Here is a 17,761-nt window from a genome sequence, read left to right as displayed (position 1 = left end):
CTCTGCTGATACCGAGTAACGCTCCAATACCAGTGCTCTCTTTTTTTCCCCAAATATAAAAACTGTACACCTTGTTGCGTGGAATTCACTGGAATCATTTTTATGTTATGTAACATGAGGTGAGGGATTGCTGTGCCTCTAAAAATTTAGTTGGTGGTCCACCATGACTGAGTGAATGTAACAGATAGTGGAAACACTACATTTTATGACATTGACAAAAGAAACAGTATTACGACCAATACCGATCCGGCATATCAAATCGCTGCATCTGAAGTTATAGAAAGATGGTACTCATGGCTTTCTACACCAAAGGGATGAAAATACTGCAGTTAAAAATCAATCAAATGAAATTCGAAACAAATTAAACAAAACGTTGAAAATCTTTATTTCTAAAATATGCAAATACAAACAAGGACAAAAGTATGAAAATATAAACATCTTTTCCCTTTTGCAAAAACACTTGAGATGTTAAGGCATGCGGAGCCTGACTTTCCAAAGATAAACCTTGTGCTACTTGAGTTTTTAAAAAGGTCCCATGAAATGAAAAATGGCTTGTGTCCCTGGGTGTGTTGTTCTGTATAATTTGCATATTTTTATATTAAAATCCCTTTCTCTTCCTGTAAAGTGTCAAGTTTTTTTAAATGGCTTATCCTGCACACGGGGCAAATATAAAATTCCATCCAGTACAATGTGATTGGAAATTTAGGGGTGATCCAGCCAACCCCTCCCATCATCATCACTTTCTGAAGAAGATGAAGGATCCTCAATGACTGCTGCCAATCTTTAAAACTCTCCTATCATGTCCCTCTTGACATTAAACCCAGCCCCAACATCTTATATGAAACACGTCAAACCACGGGAGAAAATTAATATCTAAAAGCCAGTTCATGGGACCTTTACACATTGTGGATGCCAAGTTTGCTCAAACACATTAGCACATTGTTACAGCAACACATTAGGAGAACCCACTGAGTTGTCAATGCAAACAAAAAAAATAAATAATACTGAAAATTAATAGTCATACATTTATCAAACAGTTAACCACTCTGTCGAAAACGTGTCAACCATTATCAACCTGAAATGTACAGTATACTGTGAAGTTATTCATCTACAAAAATCACACAGACTGAAGAGTTTCAACTAACTTAATTTATCTACGGGCAACAAAAACAGTGTAGGAGCCTCCACAAGCTCTGTGATGTGGCCCAACGTTATCTGCTACATTCAGAGTCAGGGAATGTATTGACTATCCTACTGGTTGATACACTTAGAGAAAGGTCATACTGGAAGAGTCAGCTGCAAACAGCCCTTTGTGGTTGGTCTAAAAATGAACTAACATTGTGGTTGCAAACGTGACAGAAAGGCACATGTTGGTATTCATTCAGAACAGGCCTGCAGCAGAGAGAAGCATTCACAAACATTCACAGACTTGCACAACTGCTTCGACCAGAGTTTCTTTGGTAATAAAACTGTTGGAGGCCTGTTGGTGTGAGAAGCTGATTTGGTATTAAACCCTTCAGTTGTCAAGTCTTATACCTCACAGCAGAGTCTAATGTTACAGTGTTTACCATTTTAAATAATGGCATGTTAGTAACATTTCCTTATGAATTCAGTTAAAAGCACAGGTTAAAATATTTTCAGTTGATTGTCAACCACTTATTAAATAATTCCCCTCGAGAGGGAAATTAATATTTAAATAAATTATATTTGTGGGACTTCTACACAAATAGTTATCCACTAGAGTGGAACAAAACATATAAGACTGTTTGGTAACTGACAGCATCATGTCAACAAAAAACACACACACACAATGCTTAAGTATCAAGTATTAGAGGTAAGTTATTTTCTGTTAGCCCTTGGACTGAAATAGATGAACTCACCGGGGGGGATGGGGGAGATCTGAGCTAGAGGCAGGCGGCTTGAGAATTGATGTACAGTCAGTCGAAAGAAGGAGAAGCTAAACCATTTGGGCTTTCCTCTGTCCTCATTTTAAGAAAATTAAAATCCAGTCCTCTTTCTGACATTCAGTAACTGAAAGACGAGCCCGTTTTAGATGCTTCAGGAGGTGAAGTGGGGCTTATGCAAGTTTCTTCCATCACCTGGGTGGCAAGTTATTGGGTGATGCAGTTTTCTCCCATGTCCTGTGCGTAACGGTCCAGTATTACATTGCGTAGTTCCTCAACGTCTCGACGGAGCTGTTGAGCTTCAACCAGCTTCTTCTGCAGCACCTCTGGACTCATCCAGTCCTCTCCCTGCTCTGCCACTGGTGGGGGTGCTGGAAAAACAAAACATGACTCTGATTCCTGTTGTACAATTTTCCCCACTTCAACATTTCACAACACTGACTATTTCCTTATTACATTTTAAAAAGGAGGTACTTCAAACGCTATTATCAACAAGAGAGAGTAAAATTCAAGCAAGCACTTACCTGTAAGACCAAGCAGCAGGGAGAGGTTGGGGTCTTGTCCCTGAGCTCTCTGGGTCAGAATGCTGCACAGGGAGCGCATGTCACTGAGGCAGGAAGCAATCTCTACATGTAGCCTCTGTGTGAGATGAGCCCCAGCTGGCTGCAGGGCTGAGGAGGCCTGGCTAGTGCTCCTCTGCTCTGGATCACTCATCTGCTCCTGCAGGGTCAGATTCTGCTCCATCAGTTCCTGGTTGTGAGCTGACAGCTGAAACATAGGAGTCAGCATCAACATTATCCAGTCAAAGTGTCTGGCCAGTTTCTGACCAGTTTATTAAGGACTCACAGGTTCTCTGCATACCATACAAAGAAACAGGATCATTTTTTTAAGGTGGGGGGGGGGGGATTAGTCTATCTTACCTCCTTCATGGCTGTGTGGAGCTCTAACACATTCTGCTCTTTGGCCAACACTTCTTCTCTGAGAGCCTGAGAGCTGCTCTCTTCCTGAGATATCTGCTCCTCCAAAGCCTGCAGACACAAACAATTAATGACTCACAAATGTTGGGAGTCCATAAAACAGGACAGTAACCACACAAATCATTTATACTCATTGTGAGGAGATAAACACCTGGATCTGAGAGCCAAGCTGTTCCATCATTCTGTGCTGCTTCTCAATGACCTGCAAAGAGACAAACTGAGCTTTAAAACAATAACTTCATACTTAGATGGAATGCAACAATCAACTCCCACTCCTTTTATATAATTACATCACTTCTCCCTGTTCTGTAGGACTGGGAGGTTGTGACCTAAGCTTCATTGTGTGTATGTGTGTGTGTGTGTGTGTGTGTGTGTGTTTGTTTGTTTATGACCGGAAGCGTTTACTTTGCAGGTGAAGCACACAGCAGCACAGCAAGCATGGTAAACATTACAGAGAAAACATTAATAAAAAAATTAAAATAAAAAAAAAAGAGTAGCCACGCTCTAACAACACTGAAAGAGACCAACCAACAAATATTACTTAAAAAATATTAAAGTGTTCTACCCTTTGATGGACAGTTTGCTGCTACACGCTTTAATCACAACATACAGAAACTTACTTCCATAGAAATGAACAGTTCTCGTTGGTTCAAACTTAACTGAACACACACTTCCTCTAAGCTCATTCAGTCAGATCAACTTTCTGAATCTGAAGTAATTTGGGGTCAAGCATATAAAAACAGTAAAAATACAATTACAGATTGCATAGAATGAACAGTTTATGCATTCAAATATGGGAGAAGTCAATTTAAACCAATTCACTTTCACGCCCTGACAGGCAAGTGAGAAATAAAAATCCTGGTGATCCAGTCTGATCTAAATTGTTTTCTCTCCTGTGTTTATGACTTAAGAACAGGTGAAGAAAAAAAAGGTTTTGCCAGAATAAGATCCTTACATTTTTTCTTTCATCGGTGAAATAGGTGGCAGGTTAAAAAAAAGTTTTGCCAGGATCATTTTTCTAAGTTACTTTTTTTCCATCTGTGAAAACAAAGTTTTGGCAGGTGAAAAGATATGTTTTTGTCAGGATCATTTTTGTTTGTGTTTGTTGTTGTAATACTCATTTCAGCCACAAGAGGCTGAAGTGCACCACTACCCCATGTACTAAATAGAACTAAAAGCATTCATGTTTTCTTCCAGGTGAAGTGCCGATTAAAATGCATCTCTAGCCAAAAGAAAGACATGAGAGTAATGTTACTTGCTAACATCGTAGAAAAGGTTTCAGTCGTAGTCATCTGGACACTGTTTTCAGAATCAAGACGTTTCGGCTCCCATCCAGAAGTCATTCTCAATTGTGAAAATGGTCTGAGAACTCAGAAATTTAAGCTACTCTGTGTTGCTTAGGCCCTGCCCTCAGGGAGGGGTCTTTCTGAGTGTCTGCTGTTTACCCTGCCTAGTTTCACCTGAAACTGACCTTCTTTTGTGTCCAGTAATCAGGCCTATTGTTTTCTGGCTGCACCTCCCTCATCACTGTTAAGTACCTGATTAGCATATGATTGGCTTGACCATGGTGTTAATACACTGTGGTAAATGGTTGGCAAGTTGAATCTCAGACCACCATTTCTGTTTAAAGAGGGGTTTTCTTTTTTCACAAAAACAGCATCTTTGACTCCTCTTTCAAACCAACTCTTCTCTCTACTTAGAATCTTCAACTCACTGTCTTCAAATGTGTGGTTTGTAGCTTTTAGATGCTACAAATGGCCGTGCATTTGCATCTGAGATTCAACTTGCCAACCATTTACCACAGTGTATTAACACCAAGAAGACTCCTCCCTGAGGGCAGGGCTTAAGCAACACAGAGTAGCTTAAATTTCTGAGTTCTCAGACCATTTTCACAATTGAGAACGACTTCCGGATGGGAGCCGAAACGTCTTGATTCTGAAAACAGCGTCCAGATGACTACGACTGAAACCTTTTCTACGATGGAACACTCCTGGACGAATGAGGGACTACACAGTCTTGTTACTTGCTAACACACAGTATATGTACCTTGTGTTTAGACTTCATGGAGAAATTAAAACTCACCTGGAAGAAAACATGAATGTATGTAGTATATAGGGTAGTGGTGCACTTCAGCCTCTTGTGGCCAAAATGAGTATTACAACAACAAACACTTAAAAATTATCCTAACAAACGTTTTTTTTAACCTGGCCTTTCCTTAGCCCCAGTTTATCAAATTTCCTTGTACACCCACTGTTCATGAATAAAAGAAGGCCAAGGAGTTTAAAAAAAAAAAAAAAAAAAAAGCTGTCCCACAAGTATTTTCCAGTACCCAGATGAGTTTTTAAAGAGAAAACACACAAAACAGACAAATAACAACAGACCTTTTTGAGTCTCTGCTGCTCCTCTCTCAAAGCGCTGTTCTCGCCTCTGAGCCTCTCAACATCCAGGGAAGGCAGTCTGGCTCCATCCTCCAGGCCCTGCTGTACCCGTTGCTGCATACTGATGAAGACAAAAATAGAAAAACACAGAACACACATTATGCAGAGTTATTACTGTTTGAATTAACGTGCCCACTGAGAAGGCAGTACTTTGTTGACAGTAAGTGTGTACATACTCAGTAATGGTGGTCAGCAGGTCTCTCTCCCTGCGTTTCTGATCTTCCAGCTGTGCGTCCTTTTCCCGCATTTGAGAGCGCGTCGTCTCTAGACAGACCTCCAACTCACGTACTTTCTCTTGTAGCTGAATCACCTGCTGTTCAGCCTCTAGAAGCTGATGCAAAAAACAAACATGTCCAGGTTTAATGATTTACACACTTTGACCGAAGTAAAATATGAAGAAACCTTGTAAGAATCCATGACACTGAAGCAGAGCTGTCCTAACCTGCTTGTTCTGGCTCTGGTAGTCTTCCAAGGTGGGCAGGTCAGCTAGATAGCGCTCCAGAGTCTCGATACGCTGCTGGTTCTCTCTCTTCAGCTCCGACTCCTTCTGACACTTCTTCTTCAGGTTGTTGATGTGCTTGTCTCGACTGCGAATCTGCCCAAATAGGCAAATGTGTTCAATGGGATAATATGCTCAAAAAGTAACAAGTAATAGGTGCTACACCCATTCATAACTCACAGCAAGTAAGAAAACTCAAAGCAAGAACGTGTGACAAACTGTTCCTTCAAACACCATCACATGTTGGCCCCAGAGAGGCCGCTGTAGCACTTTTCTTTCATCTTTCTCTATGAAAATGAGTAAGTGAACTTATTATGCCTACAGTTATACGCTCAGTTATGCATTGTTGTAATGGTTTATGGTGCCTGTTTGCTAGTTTTTTTCCCCCTCTCTCTTTCTGCACAGGAACTGAGCTACTGTAACAAAACAATTACCAGCAACACTGTTGCATGGCAATAATAAAGTATCTATTTACGTACTGAGCTTTACAGTGATTTTATCAATATCATCTCAGCATCTCTGGGGAGAGAAGAGTTCCTGTACAGTGTTTTGTTTATATAATATCAGCTGAGCTAGAACTGTTGTGGCAGGAAGCAGGTTCTCTTCATTACTGAGCAAAGTACATACATTTAAATGCAGCTCTCAACCAATAGATGCCATTAAAACAGAAGCAAAGTGAATGGTTTGTAAACATGGATATCATTTAAACTTCTCAATGCCATCTTTTTTTTTTTTTTACTTTGAGCTTCGCTTGCTCACAACGATATGTTAGGAAGATGCGTTAGGTGAGCACAAACCCTCTCTTCCTGTTTCTTCATCTCCTCTGCATGTCTCTCACATGTCTCCTTCAGGCTGTCGGTTAGACGGCGTGTCTCGGCCTCAACTGCCCCTAGTCTGCGCTCTGCCTCTGCTTTTTCCAGGGTGACACAGTCGGTCCTTTCAGTAAACTGCGCCCTCAGGAACACATTCTCCCTCTGGGCCTCCTGTAAAGCCACCATGTGATACGAAAGTTTCAATGAAGGTTTTTGAGGGAAAATAGTTTGTTAGGATGATGACAGTATAATGCAGGGTTGCCCGTGCTGTTCGCGGGAGCTAGTGCATGTTTTCACTAACCTGCAGCCGCAGCATACACATATCGCCGTAAGAAGCTCCTCGGCCCAGGAGGGCTCCATGGACCTGCAGCTCGCTTTCCCTCAGACGCTGCTCCAACTGGGCCATATGCTGCTTTTGTCTGCATCACGCCCAGGTCCAACCATCATTAACACAAGAACAATAAAGTCAGCAACATTGGGGAAAAACAGTCTGTTAAAAGCACTGTAAAGCCCCTGGGGTTAGGGGACAAACAAATACTTAAATAGTACATTTCTCTCCCACTATATTAAATCCTTTAATAAGTCAACTCTTAAATATTTTGTGTGACCAAAACTATGTTCTTTAATGTTGAGAATACATTGTACAATACCACAGAATCAAGACAAGATGAACTGTATCACAAAGCATTAAGATTATCAAATAGGTTATCAAAGATTCTCTCCCCTTCATAGTGTCCCTACATGAGCAGTAAAATGATCAGAAACACTTGCCTCTCAATGATAAGCTCCTTCTCCTTTAGCAGACTCTCACTGGCTTTGACCAGAGCATCCCACTTGCCAGACTCTGAGTGAACGGGCATCGAGTACAGTGATGGGTACTGACCCACTCCAGCACTCATCAACTGTAACAAAGAGACAAACACCATTTGACAGTTAGAGTTGCATCATGTGGAGAAAATATGCAATGGTGATGAGAGATGCAAAGATTTACAATTTCAACTGTACAATTTTATCGCGGAAAATAAATAAACTGCGTGTACATCTGACATCCTTCCACTTTATCTCAGCACAGTATAGATAGAGTACAGTGCACGCAATACAAGTGTTGACAGAAACACAAAAATAGTCGCACAAAACACAAACAGCTCAGGAATTACTGCTAGCCTTGCTTAGCTGATGATCAAATTATTTTTATACCACAGCAGTCATCTGACAACAGAGTAACAGATAGTTTGTCAATAACAACACGGTCAATTTCAAATGGCTACCACAAAAGATAAATAAAACTTGACGAGTATCAAGCAGTGCCAATCTCTCTTTAGAATAGAATGTAATTTCGCCTCAGTGACTATTTAAAGTCTTTCTTCAAACACATACTGAAAGCACTGCCAAATGTTGGTGTATTCTGGTGCCTTGAAGAATACATACAGCACCATGAATGAATTAATGAATGAATGCTCCCGTCAAAACACAGCTTTAACAGCTAATCATTTTATTTTATGAAACAATGTTTGAATGATCATCATAACTAAAACTTGCAAGAAGTTCTACAATTTCTTCATACAGTAAAAACCCCTATGGGTCCAATAGGGGGGAAAAAGGCTTTAAGATTGTGTTAAAGTGACAAAGTGTTGATTCATGCGTCAGCACACATAATGTCGAAGTGGTAGCAGTCACTCCAGAGTGGTCAGCATCTGCTATAGAAAGCTGTTGTGTAGCAGGATGTATAACAAAAACATACGAATCTGGAGCTCCAGTTCCCGATCTTTGCAGTCTGAACCCTCAGGTTTTATATGTAGAATAACCTGTAACTATCCACTGCTGACGAATGTATGAGCCTCCAGAGAAAGGTAATTTCTTCATTTTGGCAGCATTGTAAATTCCTTTTTGATGACAATAAATACGAATGAGCTTCTGTCATTTCAATTATGCTGAATAAAAAAATTAAACAACCGTGTTAATAATCAAGGTTTTCACACTTAGATTTGAATCATATAAGATTCATGAATATTCATTGTCAGTGTGGTAAATAGCTAAATGACGCTGGTGACAGCTACTACTGATAGATAGCTAGCTTGAGTGGGAGGCTGGCGGAGTCGTCATACAGTATAGCAGCATCAGACTGTCGTCTCCAACTAAATCTCAGCCTCGCCTAGCTCAAACAGTATCTCTGCAGACCGGAGACTTTGAATGGGTGGGGTAAGTGTCAATCATTTTTTAAAATTTAGCCAATCAGAGGTTTACAATCCTTTGTCAATCAAAAACGTATTTCACCAATACGCAGCCTGAAACAGCTGTCAGTCAGTTTTTAATTTCGGCTAATCAGGTTCTACATGAAGAAGCAAACTTACCTTGTTTCTCAATGTTTAGATCTGAGGTTTTCAGCTCCAGTCAAAGGATCAAAGTTTCAACAGATAGCAACGTTTTTAATTAGCATTTTTAAATGGAAGATCTATGATCCATTGTCCGTTTGATAATCTAATCAAAGAACACGTTTTCTTGCAGTTCCTTTCTAAAATGAGCAGTGGTGAAAATTACTATATTCTGTTATGATCAAGGAATTACGCTAGCTAGCTGACAGTGGATTGTAAGCCACTGATTGGCCAAATTAAAAAATGATTGACAGTTACCACACCCTCTCAATGTCTACAGTGTGCAGAGATACTTGAAACTTGAAACAGTTGGCTATTAACAGGTTGATTATTTACAAACAACACTTTGCCGAACGATACCTAGTGATTCAATCAAATATGTATATATGTCCAAATAAGCAATATCTGCCCAGTGTGTTGGGTCATTGATCCACTTGGACAGGGGAAGACTGAAGGGGCATGACGGCTGACCTATCAATCTTAATTTATTATGGTATCGCGAACGCTCAGGTTCAGGAAAGGTAGCAAAATAACTGTTAGACATGTCTATTAAACAAAGGTTTGTTTAACACGAAATGAATACATACACATTTGTCAAAATTGTAATCCAAACACAAGTCAAATTTATTGACATTTATAGGATTTTTGGTTTTCTATCCTCCAAAAAGGGGCGCAGCAGTGACGTTTTACGAAGTACCTGTATGTGCCGTTCTGGTCTATGGGCGACAAACATTTTACCATACTGAAATGGTAAAGAGCTGTTGTGCAACAGATTTTGACTATTTCGACAGCTTTTTACAGACTGCAAAAGGGAAGCTGCGACAAGCTGTCTAGAGTTTATCAATCATAGGTCATAATCATTTTCTGAATTAAACACATTTTAAAATGTAACTTTTTTTTATAAACCTGACAACAGACTAGGGCTGTCACAATAGATTTTCACAACACGATTATCATGGCCGAAAGAATTTACAATAACGATAATATAGCGATATCTATAGAACATTTGGGGGAGGGGGGGAAATTATCTAGCTTAAAACTAGCTAAAAGCTTTAACGCTAGTTGCCACCTGCCATAAAACATAAAGTGCATTACCGCCACCTACTATGACAAAGCAAGAACGGAAAGAAACGGAAATGATTTACGAGGGGCTGGATTATTTACACGATATAATCATATGTGTATTACTAACATGATATCAATATTTCATTTTTAAGTATCATGATTATCGTCAATGCCGGTATATCGCGGACACTAGAAAATCCTTTGTAGGTTTTGTGATTTTGATTTTGCTGATTGACTTGACACATCCTGCTATAAAATAGGATAAGGTGACTGTATGGCTTCAGGCTTTGTTTAGTGGAACGTTATTTTTCCAACGTTGACCTATATATGTGTATCAGGAACTAAATTACTGGACAGATTTCAATGTCCACAAACAACCAACGGCGCCACATGTCTACTCCAATGGTCTTTACCTTATCAAGGTGTTTTCTTCAGAGAATCCACCTCACCCTATTCATAGCAGCCAAGACGAGTGAAAGAGTGACATCAATGCCTACCCTCTATACTATGTGATAATTATGAAACAATAAAAATAAGAAGAAACTCGACACGCCCAGGTTTGTGTTTCTCTACCTCTAGTGTGGTATGATTTTCTATTTATGATTTTTTTTTTTACCTGCATTTGTTCCACTTGCAGGCGTAAACTCTCCAGTTGCTGCTTATGTTGCTGTTGTTGCTGCCAACTGGACATTTCACTACATCTGTCCTGCCGCAATGGCTCATAACCCTTGGAGCCTGCGTGCTCCCTCAGCAGAGCCTGCGTCTGCAGGCTGAGAGGGTTTGCATAAACTCCAGGGGATCCGGCCGCACCAGGCTGACTGCCCCTCTGATTAGAGGTTTCTGCTGTGCCGGGAACCCCTGGCCTAGCTTCAGGCAGAACCTTATAGCTGTGCTCCATGCCTCCTCTGTAGGCCTCAGACACACAGTCTGAGGTGTCTCTAATCCCGGTCGTCTGTAATCGGAGTCTGACATCAGGACATAACCCTCCCAACAGGGCTGACTGATTTAGCGTAGGCTCCACAGCAGGAGTGTCAAACCTCTGGCCCTCATCCAACCGTGTGTGATCTGAGGGGAAAAGCGAGTGGTCCAGCCCATTGATAAGGCTGCGGTAGCGGCTCAGGCAGTCTGGCTTCGGCCCCACAGGATCACCTCCCACACCAGCCTGAGCATCCAAGTTGGGCGAAGATGCAGATTTGGAGAGAGAGGAAGACTTTGAGGTGGAGCCACTTGGGGTTCTGGAGCCAGAGGAAGACCTATGGCCCTCAACAGAGGACAGGGAGTCCTCCTGGACACATGACTGGGGCTTAGAGGCCGGGGCTCCGGCCGTGGATGGCATGACATGTGCAGTGGGTATGGGGATCTGACTGCGGATGGGCTGGAAAGGGGGGCTGCTGCTGGAACTGCAGAAATCTGTAAAGAGTAAAAGAATAAAGAGTCATTGGAAATGACATTACGTGTTATTCACTCACTATTCAATATAAAGAGAGATCTTGTTAAATCAGTGCAGAATATCTAGAGCACTACTGCAGGCCATTTTCTCTATTTTCAGTCACTGATGTAAAGTAGATGCAGCAGGGTTTATGGGTGGCCTACTTTGATGATGAGGTGTCACCAATGAAAGAATTAACTGGCTCTGGCTGACTCAACCCAGGGAATAGGCTTATAATAGACTTAAACCAATGCGCAGATTAAAAGCTCTGTATTATACAATTAACAAAAACAATGTTTTGCTGTATAGCATTGAACAAGCAAGCAAACATTGTGCTAGTTGCCACGTCAATGAGTGTATATGCAAGATAGAGCTGGTGACTAAAGGGTCTTCCTGTTTTATTGGCATACACTCTAGTAATTATTCCTTTAACATGCAAAGATAAGCACCCCCAGATTACTCTAAAGAGTACACCCAATCCAGTCCATTAAACATGCACAAAAATGTTAGCAGTCTTCATTTAGGAACCTCAGAGATCACATTATACGAACTTCAGAAACAAAGCCAAGATCACTACAAGCAACCTACAAAAATCTCCACGAGCCCCAACACAATTCAAAGTTACATAACTCTGATTTCAACAGCATTACAAACCTGAGAGACCTGTTGAAGTCTGGAAATCTGGCATTCAATCGAACGCAACAAACATGTTATTAGCTGTGACATTTTTTCTAAAGCTGAACTGAGGTGAGCTGATCTGCAGAACGCTTTAAATCAAAACAGTCCGTCTTCTGCATTTCTGGGGAGTACCAAATCAACCTCTGAAGCTAAGACTGACAGTGTCGCAGCAGGCAGGCCCTGTGCCCAAAGCCGTATTGTCCTCCAACAGCCAAACCAGCCTGTATCAAGCTCTGAGCAAACACATACAAACAGGGATACACAGGAAAGGTTAGGGGTATTTATAGCCCACCTCAAGTTACAGTGTGATCTGTGTGTGCCGCTTATTTAAGCACCTTGCCTCCTCCCACTGTCACACACATGTACATCCAAAGTCAAAGACTGAATGGTCTGCTCAGTTTAAACCACAACTTTGTTAAACGAGAAACTCTTCGCAATCACAGAGGAAAATAATAATAGGAAAAAGGCAAGAATATTATGGAAACAACATCAAGCTTTCAGAAAGGTAAAACTTCAAATATAAAAAGAAGCCTCCAGGCTCCATTGATTCATGACTGGCTAGAACAAGTCTAAACTACTCTGTAAGAAGAACATTTGATAGATATTTGCTCAACAGACATTCCTGCCTTGGAAAGTATATAACATAATGACAATTACCTGCAGCTGTAAAACAGAATGTTTTGACAAACACCCAACGGAAATTAAAAAACAATGTTCCTTTCTTATTTTTCAAATATAATGTCTGGTATTCTAAAGCTGTTTAATTCACACCCCAAGTCTGCTACACATGCTATGCAGTATTATCTACAACACGTCGTTATTGTGGCTAAATTTGGGGCTAATTGTCATGTTGCTAGGCACGGCTGTCAGTTTAAGTGCAAGGACAAAGCTATACCAGCTCCAGTAGCATGCTCAACAGTTGTAACTAAAACAAGCAAGGCATGTAAGAAGTAGTTACATTCATAAAGCCCACATGAAGACAACAGCTATAAAGGAAATGTATCCAAAGAACACACCACACACTATATAAACATGTTCAAAGTTAGAAAAAAATTGTGTAAACTTAAGAATTGATGAATATTAAGACTAATAAGGAGCTGGGCCACCATTTGCTTGAATGCAACTTCAATCCTCCTAGGAATGCTGTTTTACAGGCCCTGAGCTCAATGAACTGTGTGTTTAGGGCTTGAAAGCTAAAACTGGACACCTCAAGACAAAATATATTCAGTTATTTGGAAGATGTAGAAGATATGCATCCACTAACAACACTAACTGTTTTCTACACCTTTCCTTTCAGGTTTAGTGATGTTAATCTGGTAAGGGGACATGTAGGAGTGTGCATAAAATGAACTCATTATAAAAATCTATAAAATTGACTCATATACCTTTGCTGTTACACAACTGCTCAGAGTGATTATGGGTACTACTGACAACCAGGAGATTTTTACCCATACTATGAAACATCCACTACAATGTTTAACAATTGGAAAGAGACATTATGTGTTAAAGGCATCCTTAGGACTACCTCGGGGAAGCCAACACATATAGATGTAACTTGATGTAAGGAGCACAAACCGTTGACTTGTTTGCAGTTGTTATGAATAGTTTCCAACTGGCAGCCCTGCCATCAATACCAGCTTTGTGAAGTTCAAACCCTACAGTGTTGATACACTTCTGATAATTTTCCAGTTGATTATTTTATAGCGTTTCCTGTTGCACATGGGACCATCCACCCCAGCTGGCCAGCCATTACATGGAACCTTACTGATACCATGTCTTATTTTTTACACTCAGTGTATGTACATATAAATATAGCGCGCGCACACACACACACACACACACACACACACACACACGCAAGCACCATCCCCAGTGAGATTTCACATTTTCTCCAGAGGGATATTCCCATTTAAAATCATGATAATATATTAAAGAAAACCTCTTTGAATGTGACATTTCACTCCACAGACAAGGTCCAGTTTCCATTTAGCAGTCCAGTCCTGGCATCCCAACACCCCATCCTCCCAATTAACCTTAACACCAGAGTAGCGCAGCAGAGCCTTGGGGCATTTTTGGCTGGGACTTTAATCTACCTCTGCAGATCTCCAGAGCTTCCACTGTAGACCATGAACATTTTTCTCACTCTATAAATAGCCAAAGAAACAACAACACCACCGCAAAAGTGAAGACAAAGTCTTTTCAGCCTCAGCCTGAGGGCCATGCGGGGCTTCTCACAACATCATATGGCTGTTCTCAACTTTCAAGTTAGCTTAAACACCAATTTAAAAGTACAGAAGTTTAATAATAAACAACCATGTTGTAGAACACAGATATCCTGTAAATTGCATGTATGTAGTTTACAATTATAAAAAAACTCACTAAAGCACCCAACTCCGGCTGTATAGAGTGCAAACTGGAGTTCCATCACTGACAGACAGACTTCAAAACAGTGTTACACAATACACGCTACAGGCAGGGGAAGAACAAGCAAAAGTCATCACCTTCTGTGCTGTCAGATGCTGAGGTGCCAAGACCAGTGTCCCCACTGTCCGATGTTCCAGGCCGGCGGCCAAAGCGGCTTTGGAACTTCTCTGACACAGCTGGTGTCTGCCACTCCATGTCAGCAAACCGAGCTAATGCATATTTGTGAAACAGGAAAACGGCAACAGAGGAGTATATCAACACATGCTGAACTGACACACAGTTTATGCATTTTGACTGCAGAGCAAGTCTGTCAACTTACCGACTGGTTTGGATTCAATATATCTCTGTGAGGTTGTCATTCCTTACAAGACAATGACACCTGATTGAGATGGGGAGGGTAAATACATTATCATACAGCTCAAACACACTGAGAAGATGTTTTAAGGTTGTTTTGTTTTAAATCTCATAACCAACTTGACAAATTGTCACCGGCCAAATTTTTGGAATACCTTAATGTAGATTAGTTATGTTTGCCTCTCGCTTACTTTAGCAAATACTCAAATATCTGACAACCTTATTGGTTAACTGAGAAAACAGTGAAAGAGGCTGGTAACTAGATTTTAGTGATGAACCAGAGACTGAGATCTGAACAAAAGCTCCTTTCGTGTACACTGTGTATTATGAACTGAACGTCCAACAGCTGTTAGCTATTGACTGATTTGCTCACCTATCAAACTCATCTGCTCCTGCCAGAAACAACCTCGACAGACTTTTCTGGGTAGCAACAAAAATAACAACATGAGCACATGTCTAAGCGTTACATAATCTGTTACACAAACATTTATATATCCCTAAGAGGCTAGAGGAAGTAAAACATTATTTGTGGCAAGCAAATATAATGATCACTGGTGGATACAAGCAGTCTGAGATGCAGCCTGGTTGTAGCACACTAATCTTCTTCAGTAGCTAATTCATAAAGGAAATGACTCGCTAACACCAGCAAAGGCAAGCTATCAGCGTATCGTGACTAATCGCTAAATTGAATTTGTTAAAATTGTATGGTACTAGCCAAATGCGACAATCATGGCTACCCAGAACTAGGCGGGTTTAAAGCGACAACTTCTTTATGATTTCCTCACCATAACGTTCAATTTTGTTGTACAGCGATGCACTGCACCGTTAACCGTTTTGGCTAATCCGTGACAAATCCGCTTCCGTTTAACAAGCTAGCTAACGGCTAACACAACGTTGCCGTTTGCTTAGCTACATGAGTTAACATTCACGTTACAAATATCTGTTAGCTTTCGTGCTCAAATTGCTGTAGTTAAGCTACCTGTCGGCGCTGACAAAATATTTTTACTTTACCTTTCGTTTCACATAAACACAGAATGCAGTAACAAATCTCGGTTTGAGGCTGGCAACCGGAGCCGAATCTGTAACATCCGCTGCTGCTGTTGTTCCGCTAGCCAACTGAACAGATCCCCTCTGATGGCAGACAACCCATCAAAGACACAATGGTCGCTTGTTTAATGTCACAGCACCGCCCGTTGAACAGTGACGCCTCATGTCGGAATAACCGTTGAGGCGTTTCCTGCCTGCAAGGTATATGCAACCGTAGTGGTTACATTTGCAGACTACAGCCCAAAAACTACGGTAGCTGTGTTCTTAAGACTCTTCTTGAAATATTGCTGCTGATTCAACAAAAAGATGACTGGGTTCATTCTGCCATATGACCAAAAAACACTACAGTCACACAAAACGAACGAACCTAATCACGATGCTTTGCGATGGCTAGAATAACCTAGAAAAATCAGTCATTCGCAAGTTTTCAATAGTGTTTAAACCTATTCAGCGGTTTTAGAATATATGTAATCAGACTACAAAATAGTTATTACTATTGAGGTAAATACTATACGGTTAAATGCAAAAATATGTGTCATTTTTTTATCGCAGAGGTGGCATGTTACACTAATCAGCAATAGACAACATAGACTACATTTGAAAATACACGTGATTATTTCTCATTAGCTATATTACATGGTAAAAAAAAATCACTAAACCTGTTGGCTTAATTCAAACACAGGTGTCTGTGTTTGAATTAAGCCAGTGCTTTTCACTTTGAATGAAACAGTAGGCCTACAGTTTTGGATGACAGAGAAGTGAAAATACCACAAATGCTGACATCAGTTTGTTGTAGGAAGTTGGGACATCGAGGATAACATTTGTAACGCCTAACCTCCACCATACAGTGACACATGTGCTGCCGGTCAGGGTTTTTTTGTAGTGGATGAAATACAACTACTTGCAGCATCTGTCTTATATATTATTGAAACACCTGTAATAAAACATGCCCTTATAAGACCTCATGATTAGTGTGAGAACACCTTCTTTTTTCTGTCATTATCACCAACAGGAGTTTCTATACTGCTGAATCTCTGAGTACTAATACATCATCACAAACGCAGGACACATAAAGTGCAACATGTAACTGCAAGTAGTCCAAGATGTTTGCCTCATTGACGCCTAGAGAACATGTGTTTGGACCTTGGCCTTTGGTGAAAATACAGTTGAAAAGAGCTGAGACAGGCTGTAATGAAGAAATAGGAGTCATGTTAGAGATTTGCCTTTTTTGTTCAGTATTCACCTTGTGACCTGCAATGTTGTAAGATATTTTATCACAACATTCTTTTTCTAAAATGTAAATATATAATACAGCCATCAAATATGTTGCTTATAAGGCTGCACCTCTTGTTTAACCGTTTCTTCGAATTGTTCACCTCTGGTATGCAATTGAATACTAGAGATATGTGTTTGATGCTCTGCAGCAGTACCACCACTGTTGTTAATAAATGCATCTTATCATCTGCCAAAACCATTTCCATCAGTACGACGAGTACGCCCAGATATAACCTGGTCTTGTGTTTTAATCTGACTCAGCCTATTCAATTCATCTTTACATCATTAAGCTGCCACTGAAGTATGGTCAGATCAGACCTTTAAACTACATCACTTGTTCGTCTGGCTGCATGCTGTATAAGCATTTCTTCTTTCTCATTCTCTGTGACCAGTACATAAATCTGTCTCACGTTATTTCTTTATTTACAGTAAAACGGATTTTTCCTCATACTGCTTGTCTTATTTGTTTGTTAATGTTAGCTGTAAT

At 40.5% G+C, this 17,761-nt stretch overlaps 1 protein-coding gene across 3 annotated transcripts; it reads right to left on the bottom strand.

Moving 5' to 3' along the window:
* Nucleotides 1-361: 361 nt before the first annotated feature.
* cep85 (centrosomal protein 85) lies at nt 362-16,119 on the bottom strand. 3 transcript variants are annotated; one of them, XM_044207041.1, is made up of 15 exons: nt 15,964-16,112; nt 15,326-15,372; nt 14,918-14,977; nt 14,676-14,807; nt 10,684-11,477; nt 7,402-7,532; nt 6,932-7,049; nt 6,616-6,801; nt 5,762-5,914; nt 5,496-5,650; nt 5,263-5,380; nt 3,033-3,083; nt 2,825-2,932; nt 2,429-2,672; nt 362-2,275 (listed from the first exon to the last, which is right to left on the bottom strand). In XM_044207041.1, the coding sequence occupies exons 3-15, from the start codon at nt 14,955-14,957 to the stop codon at nt 2,112-2,114; spliced, it is 2,394 nt and encodes a 797-aa protein (XP_044062976.1). In that variant the 5' UTR covers nt 14,958-14,977; nt 15,326-15,372; nt 15,964-16,112; the 3' UTR covers nt 362-2,111. The 3 variants fall into 3 exon arrangements, with proteins under 3 accessions (XP_044062976.1, XP_044062974.1, XP_044062977.1); XM_044207039.1 differs by lacking the exon at nt 15,326-15,372 and having other exon boundaries at nt 15,964-16,119; XM_044207042.1 differs by lacking the exons at nt 14,676-14,807; nt 14,918-14,977; nt 15,326-15,372; nt 15,964-16,112 and adding an exon at nt 12,151-12,305.
* Between the last annotated feature and the right edge of the window lie 1,642 nt (nt 16,120-17,761).

This window comes from Siniperca chuatsi, linkage group LG9, assembly GCF_020085105.1.
Source record: "Siniperca chuatsi isolate FFG_IHB_CAS linkage group LG9, ASM2008510v1, whole genome shotgun sequence".
NCBI classification, from domain to species: domain Eukaryota; kingdom Metazoa; phylum Chordata; class Actinopteri; order Centrarchiformes; family Sinipercidae; genus Siniperca; species Siniperca chuatsi.
This window is presented reverse-complemented; position numbering and strand designations above follow the sequence as displayed.